The sequence below is a fragment of the Mycetomoellerius zeteki genome, unplaced genomic scaffold (genome assembly GCF_001594055.1).
Source record: "Mycetomoellerius zeteki isolate Tzet28-1 unplaced genomic scaffold, Tzet1.0 scaffold106, whole genome shotgun sequence".
Taxonomy (NCBI): Eukaryota; Metazoa; Arthropoda; class Insecta; order Hymenoptera; family Formicidae; genus Mycetomoellerius; species Mycetomoellerius zeteki.
Window position 1 is genome coordinate 2,045,585 of NW_017255975.1, and position 13,485 is coordinate 2,059,069.

Consider the following 13,485-nt stretch of genomic DNA (forward strand, 5'->3'; position numbering starts at 1 on the left):
CCTAAATGTACGTTGTAAATGTAGCCATCATCCTTGTTTAACATTTGGTGAACAACAAGGATAAACGATGCATTATGCACATTATTGTCTTTTGATCCCTGAAAACGAAGATAGCCTTAAGCCCGTATCAGACTACCGACTCTGCAGGCCGACCAGACTGCCAACTCTGACTGCCGATCAATAATGGACCAATCACAATAAGACTGATTCAATGGCTGCGTTCAGCAGAACGTTCGTTTTGCAACTGTTGGAAGTTTCTTTCGAGCTGATTGGATCATACTTTTAGATCTAGAAGAATGGTCCTATCTCAGCAGACAATCATAAAACGGTTGCAAAACTGTTGAGTCTGCTGAACGCAGCTAATGTGATTGGTCCATTATTGGTCAACAGCCAGAATTGGCAGTCTGATACGGGCTTTAGTCGCGGTTGCTTTTGGTTGCTATACCCAGAAGCACGTCAAAAATCGCCTAATATTTATTATATACGTTATTATCATATTGTTAATTTATCATATTATTGTTAATTTTCTGTTTAAATTGCGATATCCTAGCATTTTCTTCTTTTGGCGTTAGCATTCCGCGTTCTAGGTAATTTAGCGTCCTCTGTGACAGTCTAGTTACGAATTCAATTGTTCATTTTCAGGTTAGATTAGGTTCGCGCAGAATTGGCGCCAACCGCCAATTCATGTTTGTATCACATCGGATTGGATTGACCGTTGATGTCTGATATCATTTCATCCTAAAATTCTTCATTTTTTTTACTATATTCCGAATCCAAACTAGTTGTGGGTTGTCGTTCATAGTATTAAGAATCTGTGAACGCCTGCAATTCAACGAGACAATGGTTAGACGAAAATCTGTTCCAAGGTTATTATTTCTGCTTGATTTCTCTGTACTTGCTTTTCACGTTTATCACAATTATTTTACATATTGATGCAATAATCATTAGTCATATAATAAACTATGTCTCACTAATGCTGTCATTTAATTATATACATAATATTTCTGTGTGCATTTATGTGATGATAATCTAGTAATCTCTTATTATTAATATCATAATTATTTATTAATTAGTATTTTTATTGTATTATTTTTTTATGTCTGAGATCATATTTTTCTATGAAATATTTATATATATTTATATAGCTTATAAATAATAATATATTATATTTCAGTCCATCAAGCAAGTTTTCAAAGAAAAGAGCAAATAAAGACAATGTAAGTGGATGTTTTTCATTTTAATGACATAAGTTGACACAAGTATCATTCTATCCGGTTGTCTTTGCAAAGAAAGAACATTGTGTGAATTTATGTTACTAAATGAAAGGTACTCAATGATATATGTTGTTAGATTAAATCTTACATGAGTTGCAATAAATGCTTAGATGCTACAATAAATGCATTAAACTGTTGTTCTATTGATCTCTTGTTGATTTTGAATAATTGTTCTCAGACAACTGTAATAGTAAGTAAAAATAAATGGACAAGCCATGTGCTGCAGGAAATTAAACATCTAAGGAGAACCACACACTTTCTCATACCTAAACAACCTTTTGCACGTTTAGTCAGAGAAATTATCATCGACATATTTCCCAGACAGAACATCACCAGGTAAATATAATACCAATATATTTTACAAACCACAAATTTTCCATAAACTATATTATTACATGGTACTATTTAAATATATTATATATTCACACATTTTTAAGGCTGTATGGTTTAATTAATTAAGAAGAGAGCAATTTTATTTTATATGTGCTGTAAAAAAGAATGCTTTATGTATAAAAAAAAATCATGAAAAAAATAAAAATCAATGTTTTATTACATACAGTAAAATTTTCATGAAATATATTGTTTTCTCTTTTTTTTGTTATTTTAATGTAACATGTTATATTATATTTTAATATAATATACTATATATATATATTTAGAATTATTAGACTTTAATATATAATGTATAATGAAAAAAATTATAGAAGCAAATATGAATCTCGATGGAAAATTCTTACAGCTCTATTACAGCATTCAATAAAGTTAAGTAAAATTAACTTGTAGAATACAAGCCACTGCTCTTGAAGCCCTGCAAGAAGCGACAGAGATGTATATCGTACAATTCTTTGAAGATTCAGTATTGCTGACATTACATGCAAAACGGGTCACTCTTATGCGAAACGATATGATTTTAATGCGCAGGCTGAGAGGCCGCAACGATATCATCAATAGATAAGAATTTTACTTCATATATATAACTTTAGATAGACTGATGTTTCAAATACCTTAAGATGTGTTAAGATAAAACGAATTCTTTCCTTTTGAAGTTTTTTACTGAGTAAGAAGCAATAAAAAATATTTTTTGTTTTTTTATATAGTACAGATTGTATTAACGAAAAGAGATAGGATAAGGCGGGGCCTATTCCATCAGTTTCATTTCAAGTAATATCAGAGAGAAGCCTAAGAGCGGCCATGCCCAGGATTTAGCTGCAATTTTATTTTGAAGCGCCTCTATGTCCACAAAACGTGGACATTGAACTACGTAGTCAATCCACGATTTTGTGATTAAGATATTCTTTGCTATGTCCACGATTTGCAGCTAAATTCCGGGCATGGCCGCTCTCAGGCTTCTCTCTGGTAATATGATTTACAACAGCAAACAATATCTTTATAGTGATGTGCTTACACTTGTATTACATAATCATGGTTGCTCCTTGGAGCAACCATGATTATGTAATACAAGTGTAAGCACATCACTATAATGTAGTACAACCTTTAAATATTCAATATGCTGTTCAGAAGCATAAACATTATCGCAAGAAATGAAGAAAGCCTCGCTCCGTATAGAATTTTACAAAATTGACGATGTCTTTATGGCTCGAAATTTCGATTTATATATAATTATGCTTAATTTAGTGTTTAGACATTTTTAATATTAGACATATAAAAAAATGTTATTTTTTACTTGACTCAGAGACACACGATGAGACAATAATTTTATTATATTTTTTAAAACAATCAAAATCTAACCGATATTGAAATATAAACATAGTTATAAGATTCGTAAATTAATGTTTGTTAGATGAATATTTGTTAATTTTTAAATTTCGTTCCGTGTTGATGTGATAAATATTGCGAAGTAACACTAAATCAAAGATATCTTTATTATAAATTTTATAAATAAAATGTTTGATATTTTTAATAAAAAAAAACATCAAACAAAGAAAATAAACATAATTTTTTCCATCTTTTTTCTTTGCACTGAAAAAGGGTTGAAGAGAGATAAGCGATCTTGTCTCGCTAAATAAAATTTATTTCTAAGAAACATTCAAACATTTCGATAAAATCCGTAACTTTATGAAACTTTGGTAAAATATACAGTTTTGCAATAATCAGGCGGATCTCTTAAACTACGAATATCGAAGCGTTGCCGTTTCGACTTTCGGCGAGAGTGTATAGGCAATATGATAAAAATAGTGTTAAATAGTAAAATATTGCGCGATCTGGGAAACAGTCACGCTATGTATCGAGTGTTCGGTTATGTTTCTTCACACACGCACACAAACACACACAGACACACACACATAACGATATTCCTTATTAAAAGTTAAATATAATTATTTTTTCTCGATAAAAATACGAATGGTTCAGGATTTTATAGTAAAAAAGATAGAAATCATGTAAAATATTATTTGACTAATTTTGGAAGGATCTCATCTCGTTGGAAACTCGAGATATAGTTATCAAGATATTTAACTCTGAGATTCTACCTATAAAAAAAGTACGTTGCGTTTGAATATTAGAGGAAAAATTAGTTTTTTCTAACTTCAATATACAATCTCGACATTCAAAGAGGAATGTCGCTGAATCGCGCGTACCAAACACTCCATACAATTGTGTACAACTGTGTATAATGTATTTTCGGTGTTAGCTGCAATAAGAACAACCATAATTCGTGACCATGCAAGCCACATGCGTCTTTTTAAACGCGGTCTAAGAGAAAAGAACTGCCTAGAAAAATAGTATTACAAATATCGACTTAGCCGCCTTAATTTCTCGTTCGTTTCTACATATACAATATACCTACATATACAATATACCTACATATATAATTCATACAATACAATTCAACGAGAGAAAATACAATACAAAAAGGCACCTGGAAAAGCAGGCTAATTCGCGTAAACACACGTAAGCCAAGTCAAGATGTCGAGGCTTCTACGAAGACACTTGTGTCACATCTTTAGGCACATTTTTCGCTATATACTTTCATGCTGCCATTATACACAAAACGGATCACAAAGTTCGAATTACGTTTCCGTATCGCAAAATTAAATACACGAAATTCAGGAATCATAAATTGCTGAATATTTTCGTAAGCAATAGTTTCAAAGATTTTCAATATATAAAAGACATTTAAATAGTTTGCTCAGCCAAATTTTTTCTAAATATTTTTTTAAATGCGTCCTTTTGGTCTTTAAAACTATAATTATTCAATACTCATAAAAACATTTAATATAACTTGATCACTGAAACTTTTTATACATGTTTTCTAATCTCACTATCGGGACGTTTATAATTTTTCCTGATTCTTTTGAAAACTTTCAAATACTTTTAAGATATCAAATTTTTCAAGTGATCAGAATATCGTAATTATTCAGTTATCTGTCACAGCAACTTTTAGATTTGGACTTATTGGGGTTCGCGCGCGCGCGCGCGCCTTATTCAATCAATTTGCGGAATTAAATAACAAGAAGTCATATTGCTTTACTTTTTCATGAACGACCGCACCTTGTTCACACACTTGTCCATGAAGTTCCGTTTGCGTTTAGGTTCCGCGCCCGCCGGTAGCGATAACAATGAACCCGGTCCCTTTGCGTGGTGAGCTCTGTGCCCACTGTATTCGCTTGACGAGACGCTCCCATCAGAGTCTAATCCCGCACCACAGCTTCTTGATGCCTTAAGCAGCATCGTCGATTTGTCGTCGTTGTCGTAGTCATTATTTTCGTTGTCGCTCTGTGTCTTCAATCTTTCTTGCGCTATCTTCTTGAGCCTCTGTTCTTCCATTGGATGCTCCTGTTCTGTGCATTGTCTGCTGGAACATGTTAAGGACTGTCCTTCCGAATTGGAACGTCGGCTCGGCTTCGGAGGACGTATCGGCAAAGCTTCCTTGTTCTTGTTCAAAAATGTTCGTTTATCCTCCGTCTCGGATTTGAACTCGTTGAATACTTTCGGTTTTATCCTGCAAATCTGCCTAAGTTCACCTTTAAATTCAACAGCCTCGATATTAGGCTCTTTCTGGCTTTCTTCTGAAGCAGGTACAACTTTATTTTCTTCCGAGCTCATCGAAGGGCATTCTCGATTCTTCTCGCACTGCCCTTTGTTCTGTTCTTCACCATTCTTCGCATCATCATCCAGCAAACCGTCCAGACTGCGTGATCTTGGCCTAGGAAGTGGTGGTCGTTGGATGATCGTGGAAGAAACTGACTTCTGCTCCTGATCCTGTTGATCCAGCAGCTCTAGCGAACGAGATCGCGTTGATGGTAAGGGTGGCTGCCGCGGTGGCCTGCGAGGTACTGCGTGGTTGTTGCTGGTACCCACCGGATGCGTGTACATGAACTTGAAGCGCGGCGACGTGGGTGGCAGGCCCATCAACCAACGGGATGGACTCGACGACTTTCTAAGTCTACAACACGAAAATAGAACTTATTGCAAAATCGTGACTCAGCGAGAAATGCGTTTCTCATTCGCTTTCTTCGGTGTTAGATAAAATAAGGATATTCATAGTTTCATTTCTTTTAGATATCTTTTAGATATCTTTTATATATCTTCAATCAAAATATTAAAAGTAATTTTTAGGATGTTTAGAAATTTTGGAAATAAATATTAATTTTGAATTTTCATTGACTTGTTATAGAATCTACTATACTCTGTATATCGTATCATTCGAGCAGTTAATATTTTCATTTTATATTCCTATAATTTTAATATTGTGAATTTATCTCAAATTTTCTTATACTGAACACCAAAGAATTATTGGATTATATCATTATATCATGCAAAATTATATCATGCAGTTTCACCATTTAGATCAATAAATATAAAATCAATAAATATAAAATAAATAACATAAATACTATGTATGTAAACATTGACGTCTATATGTAAAAAATTAAAATTGCATTTGCCAGTATATATATTTTTGAAATTTTTATGAAAAATCAATTATAGAATCATCAAAAAAATTTGTTATTAAGATTAAACATGAAATCTTTATATAATTATTTTGATTAATTTTTAGCAGTGTATTATCTATTAGTTAAGAGATATTTAATTAAAGGATAATTTTTTCTACATATAGACTGTAATAAACATCTGACACTCAAGTAGACAAAAATTTATTTAAACCTTCACCTTAAATTATCATCTACAAATCTACATCACAGACACATATATCTATCTACGTGTAATATGGAACTGAAAAAGTGCAACGATATCAAAGGTATCAGGGATTGATTTAGCACAAGGGTTTAGCAAAAGCGATAGTGATATATTTTGTCCGTTTAAACATTGATAAAAAATTTGTATCGCTGACTGACCTAGTCGTGATTGTCATAGAGCGATTCGCAATCTTGGCTGCGTGAAAACAAAAATTAGCATTGCGTTAGTAGAGCACACTTCAAAATCACATCGTAAATCGATTCGTTAGCAGCCAGTGTCAAGAATATATATTTACTAACTTTTAATATAATTCAAATCATTATTTATTACTACTTGAAATCATCGCTTAGCTCTCTTTTGGATATTTTTAAGAAATCGAAACTATTAAAAGATTTTCAGTCCATAACAACATAAATTTAGTTTGTTATTTATTATTACCTATAAATTTTCCTTGTTCAATTATTTTTAATGAAATTATTCCAAATTGATGATAAATTCTTTATTCATAATAATTGATTTAACATCAGACTATCAATATCAAGACTGAGTTCTTGGTACCGGGGTGTTAATGGATTCTACAAATTTTAGATTTTTTCCTGGACATTGACGAATCGATTCGCTCAACCCAACGTTAGGGTTATATGCTAAATTATCAGGGATAACTACCTGCTCGATATGGCTGTGGGCGGGCCGTCTAGTCAGTCTCGCCCGCCCGTGGAATCCTTGTCGCTGCCCCTGCTTTCGTTGCTGTGCATTCGCTGATAGTTCGGCGGCTGTCGCATATTCGTGTTGGCCGGTGTGCTCGGTTGGGTCACATCCTTGGGAGCCATGCTGCGCGGAATTCCGCTGGACAGATCAGATCTCATAGGTATCTCACCTCGCATAAACCTGCACAATGATGAGAAGCAAACATCAAAAAGTTATCTTAACACTTATCGTATATACATCTTTATATGTATTTATTTGTATTGTGTTATTTTATCGAAGTAAAATAATTAAATAATTGACGAAATTATTATAACAATCATTTTGTAGTATAACAGACATAATTGTCTTTTTTAAAATAAAATTATCTCAGAAAACTACTGGTAAATATATTTCAGCTATAACTTGTACTAGAAAATAGAATTGTTTTCTTCATTTTGATCAATAATTTCCTTTTAACAAAAAATACAAAAATATAAAAAAGAAACTAATTACTTTACCTTTCTAATTTGTCTACGCAGGCGTCTTGATAGTCATGAATCCAACGAACACCGTTGAAATGGCAAACCGCGCGCATGTCTTCAGGAAGTTCTTCAGGTTCTGGCCATTGAAAATTATCAATGATCGGGATTATGTTGCATTGTGATTGCAGCGCGGCAACAATTTCCTATAAGATAATCAAAAGTCGTGAATTGATACTGTACTTCGTAAAAGTTAAGCTTTGTAAAATAAATTAAATACTCTCAACTTTAGAGTATTTTCATTTGCTGAGAAAAAAGATAATTAATGAAAAATATTTTTTTTAAACTATCTTCTTTAATTTTAAATTTTCTCACAAATGAATTGAGTTAATCGAGAAATTTATTCGTTTCTTTTTTGCGGTTTTGAAACTGATAAAACGAAAAAAGCAAGCATATATTTTTAAAATAATTTAATAGTGAATAATTAAAGAGTTATGTAAAAGTGTTTCAATATTTTTCTAACAATAAGAAAAATACGATGAAAGATATTCAGACTCACCCTATGTACCCAATCCTTGCACTCGCTGTCTTGTATACACCTCTCTAAAGCCTGGGGTGTGAGTACGAGGAGGAAGTGTTTGGCTTGCCTGATGCTCTGTAACAAGTTGTTGTCGAACTTGCCGGCCTCAAGCCTCTCGACGTCGATGAACACCGTAAAGCCCCGTAGCTGTAGATGTACCTTCAACAGACTCGCCAGTTGCGAGCCGTTCGATCTACGATAACTGACGAAAACGTCAAGGGATTTGTCAGGCGATTCGTACTCGCACGAGCTGAATTGATTGTGCTGCATGTTTTTGATGGCGTCGAGTATCCTGAGCCGATGGATACTGTTGGTGATGCCACATTCCGCCAGTAATTGATCCTCTGAGAGATTTCGTATCGAGTCCTTGTCCACCCCGGCGTTCAACATGCTATACGTGTAGATGGAGAACTCTTGGCCGATCGACTGGAGAAAGCTATTCAAGTTACCGGTATCGCGACTGCTGTAGTCAGCCATTTTCTTCAGGTTCTGCAGCTCGCGGGCGAATCTACGACGCATGATACCGTTGGTCAGGCCAATATCCTCGCGTAAATTCTCCTCCGTCAACTGTAGCAACAAGTCGCCATCCACTCGGCTTTCCACGAAATTCGGAGCTACCTCGGCGAAACCGATCTGCTTCACCCATTCTCGGACGTCCTCAGTGGACCATAAAGGCACTTGCTGGCTGAGTTTATGCGGAATTTCTTCGCCGATTAATCTTAAAGCTTGTGCCGCGTACTTGGACGCAATCGCGTTCGGACAACTGGCTACTTTCTTCAACGGCTCGATTGCGCCGATCGTTCGGAAGATATCAGTATTGCCCTGTTGCTTCTTGATGCCTGCCTCCATGCAGAAGTGGAAGGCCGCCAGATTGCGAGCCTCCTCCCGCTTGGAGCTCAGGACCGGCACAAGCCTCTCCAGCCAGTTCTTACTTTGACCATGTGCGTGCGCTAAGTTCGATTTAGCGAATTCGTAGGGATTGTGCGACGTGATGAAAGGTTCGACGAGGTCGAGAGTGCCGGACTTGAGAACAGCCGCCTCGATCTCCTTGTTGGCGACCAACACGGCGATTGCCAGACAAGCATAATACTTGATGTTGTCGTCGTTGTGAAAAGCAAGCGGGAACAACCACATTGGCACCTTCCGCTTGATCATTGCTTCTTGGTTCTCGGCACCGCCATACAGCGACAGGTTCGCTAGCGCGCCTGCACAATGGCGCAGAGTCTCCACGTCATTTTTTCGACACTCAAATAGCACCGCGTCCAAACCACCTAGCCTGATAACGTCGCTGCAGGTGCCCTCGCTATGCTTGAACAAATGCTCGAGTATCCCGGTGCCGACGCGGGCGTGATCTACCGAATTGGCGTTCTTCGTGCATACACATGCGACGTTCACCACCTTCTCTAGACCGTTCTCCACCACGTGAGCGCGGTTCTCCGTGGTCAAGCATTGCTCCAATAATCTGGCTGACGAGAACTGCAACTCGTGATCATTCACCACGCAATTTGACATGAGTAGATCGAGACCGCCGCGCGTCCTCAGGGTGTTGCACAGAGTATAACCCAGCTCATGACCATGTGTAGGCACTGCCCAAGCCTTCCGGATAATCTCATTCACCCTGTTCAACAGTTGTGGCGCTTTGCTGCCGCTGTTACTGCTCTTGCCACTATCAGAGCTCGCCTTCAACCGCTCCACGAAACTGTCGAGCAGGCTGCAATACTTGGCGATGGCACAGTCCACGTCCTGCGGATTCGACTTGGAGCAAAGTAGATCCAAGTCATCCAACGGTAAGGACAAAAGCTCATCCTCAGCGGTCGGTGGTCGCATGCCGTTCATCAGTTGATTAACCGCGCTCGCAGCACTGATCATCGATTTGGATGAACTCACGCCCGACTTAGACGCGATAGTAATGCTCGATTGTGAGCTCGAGGCCATGTGCTTCTCGTGGTTGAAAATGCCGGTCGAGGTGACTGTCTGCCGCTGCTGTTGCGCCGCCATCGCTTTCTGCACAACACGAAAACATTGTCCATTGATCAGTTTTGAAATCTTGAGAAAGATCATCAAGGATATTGCTGAAGAGGTCTTAAGGAAAAAACTTGAGGACATCATCGAGTTTGACAAGCATTAGGAACTCGGATTGCCAATGAACGGGGAATAGGTAAATTTCAAATGCTTCGAAGGATTTGTTCTCTTGAATGATCTTCACGATTGTTAACGTTTTTACATTTAGTGTAAAATAGTGATGAAAAATAGAGAATATTATCGGAAACATTGGTTTCTCATTCATCGTTTGATTTAAAAAAAACATTAGAAATTAGATTTATAAGTATACATGTTCATTCCTAAAAATACAGAAAGATATTTGCTTGATTAAGTTTTCAGCAAACAAGAATTTTTATATTTTTTATTTAAATTTAAATAAATTTATAACAATGTTTTTTTATTTCAAAATAAATTTTTACTGAATAAAATTATGTGTGTGTTATTGTTTTCTTCAGTTCTATAAATTTTACACTTTGTTTACCATTCGCGAGTCGAGGCTGCACTTCCTTAGCATCATCCTGAACGAGTGGTGAGTATGATTTCGACGTTTTACACCTCTTACAGGCTTCTCGAATCATGCGAGTCCACTTTTCGACTGGGGTCCGACTGCGAGCTCGTCGACGTTTAAATCATCGCTCGTTGCATCGCTTCTGCGTTAAACAGCGACGCAACCTCAAGTGCCAAAAAGCGGCGCAGCCGCCAGCCGCGATTCTCCAACGTTAAGAATGGCGATTTACGATTTAGATTATCGGTTTGCAGACGTTTTAACGCGCGTTCCTTGGTGAACCGCCAGAAGCGCGAATGTAAGCCGGTAAAATTATATGCCTCACGTTTTTTCACAAAGCGATGCACCACGACTATTTCATCAAGATATTTGATTATCCGAGGAAAGTTTTGTAGTTTTCCATATAGTTCCTAACAAAATTTTCATGAAAAGATAAATTCTATTTACTTACTTTCTCGGAAGTAAAAGAATCGCTTTGAAGCTTCATGGTTGATGCTGCCATGTTGTTACTCTCCTGATGCGAGAGATCGCCAGCCTTCAAGCTTCTCTGCTCCTGAAGAAAAAAAACATATATTCAATATTTCTCCTATTATTTGCAAACTTATCTTTTAATTTAAATAATAAATAAACAAAAGTTATTCGAACCGAGTTATTATTTAAAATAAAAAATCAAAACATATCGTTATGAATCAAGCTAGATGTTAAATGCTAAAATTTCTATATACAATATAATTTATAAACAATATAAATTAGACTCTGATTGAGTCATTTTCAATGTTAAACAGAAATTTAAAAATTCAACGATAATACAAATAATAAAAATCGCATTGCAATACTCGCTTTAATGTCCAAAATTAATCCGAATATACCATTCTCTACAATCAGTGGAAACATTATCCTAATAAATTCATGGTTATCGTTCTATATAAATAGTGGAGGCAGTATCCATTAAAAAATCAGCCAAATATGTTAAAACATAAAAAATTTTGCAGGAGCCAAAAGAACGTTTTAATATGATCTTATATAGTGGCGACTTGGTGAGTAAGATGTTAGATTTAACAATTAATAATTCATCTTCTATCAATTATGTCGAAATATTATTACAAAAAATTCTCCGATTTTTTTGTGCCAATATCACTGGCAATCAAGAGATCTTACACCAGAGAACGCAGATGAAATATCCGATTTTAGATTGTTTATAAATTATATTGTATATAGAAATTTTAGCATTTAGTACGTCTAGCATGGTTTGTATTACAGCTCTATGTTTTGATTTTTTATTTTAAATTATTTAAACTGATAATTATATTACATTCTTATTATTTGAATTTATAATTATTAGAGCCTTATAATACGGTGATTTAAATTTAATTGTTATTTTTAAATCTCAAGATTTAATATATTTGTATAATTATATAATACAATCGCACTTCTAGAAAACTACACAAAAATTAAAACAGCAAAATAAAAATAAAAATAAAATTTTTATGAATCTTAATTGTAAAACGATATTTTTTATGATTGGCTAACAATAAATAATAATTATTCCGTAACATTGATTGTTCTGATGTAATAATATATAATAAAGTGATGTAAATGATAAACATAATGTGTGATATAATTGGTAAGATAATGATTTCTCATGCAGAAACAAGGAATGAATATATAAAAAATATAGGCCTTTTTTGCTGAATTTCTATATTCATATCATTTTTTTTGCACGAGAAATCATTATTTTACCAATTATATCATTATTTTTATCATTTACATCATTTTATTGTATTACATCAGAAAAATCAATGTTTGTTATGGAATACCTAATTACCGTTTATTGTTAGAGCCAATCAGAAAAAATATCGCTTTACAATTAAGAGTATTGAAAATTTAATTTTAATTTTAATTTTGCTGTTTTAATTACACTTAATTTTATTTCTCTGAGAAAAAATCATGTGCAAATTCGGTGATGTAAGCTATAATAAATATATAGTATATTTATTAGCTCTATGACACTCTGTTGTAAAATTCCGCGCGTTGCAGAGAATTAGCGCGTATTATCGAAGGTCCACTTATGGCGCTAATTTGCAGTGGCAGATAGACGATAGCATCTCGTACCGAGAGAGTACAACTGTTGCACTGTACTTTGGATGATATGATTTTTTTCGGCGTTGTAGCCACAACACGCACTTCACGAACAGTAACGCATAATGACATATGCATTTCTGTCATTCTAATCTTTCATCTAACAATTATTCATCTCACTCTCACACAAAGAATCGAGAAATCGCAAGAATATTGTGCAAACATTTATTTATAACGCATATATAATATATCGTCAAAAAGAAAGCGTAACACAATTCTACAATCCTATTAAAAATAAGTATTTCACTCTTTAAAATGTTTTGCTATTTATCTGAAGCAATAAATAAATTTCTTAGAAATGAAATTAGTATCACAGGAAAATGATGAATACTTACGTATATAAGACGATGATCCAAAATTTATTTTGAAAGTCCGATAATATATTAAAATGTTTGAAACATTTATTTTTTCATCTGCTATACTAAAAAAAGAATACCTTATCGTTGCAGAGAGAACTTTAAGCAGGAGTACTTTAATCTGATTAATTTTAATTCTTAATCACGGTCAAACCGATATCTGACACAGATAAACGTCAAGCATCCAATTATACTAAATAATGTACATATGGAATATCCGATATAACACTAATGTCTCGTTCTTATCACTATCACCGCTCTT

General features: G+C 34.8%; 2 protein-coding genes across 2 annotated transcripts in view; one reads left to right on the plus strand and one right to left on the minus strand.

The window, feature by feature from the left end:
- The first annotated feature begins 699 nt into the window (after window positions 1-699).
- LOC108723278 (histone H3) lies at window positions 700-2,331 on the plus strand. Its single transcript, XM_018448888.1, has 4 exons — window positions 700-866; window positions 1,175-1,217; window positions 1,453-1,610; window positions 2,058-2,331. Exons 1-4 carry the CDS (start codon window positions 841-843, stop codon window positions 2,227-2,229), a joined length of 399 nt encoding a protein of 132 aa, XP_018304390.1. The 5' UTR covers window positions 700-840; the 3' UTR covers window positions 2,230-2,331.
- A 2,176-nt stretch (window positions 2,332-4,507) lies between these two features.
- The window catches only part of Sarm (sterile alpha and armadillo motif), a 13,808-nt gene continuing 4,830 nt past the window's right edge, over window positions 4,508-13,485 (minus strand). The window contains exons 2-6 of the mRNA XM_018448296.1: window positions 11,180-11,281; window positions 8,160-10,184; window positions 7,640-7,806; window positions 7,143-7,322; window positions 4,508-5,679 (exon numbers count right to left, since the gene is read on the minus strand). Coding sequence (XP_018303798.1) covers window positions 4,761-5,679; window positions 7,143-7,322; window positions 7,640-7,806; window positions 8,160-10,184; window positions 11,180-11,281 — 3,393 coding nt within the window. The 3' untranslated portion in view covers window positions 4,508-4,760. The remainder of the gene's footprint in view (window positions 5,680-7,142; window positions 7,323-7,639; window positions 7,807-8,159; window positions 10,185-11,179; window positions 11,282-13,485) is intronic.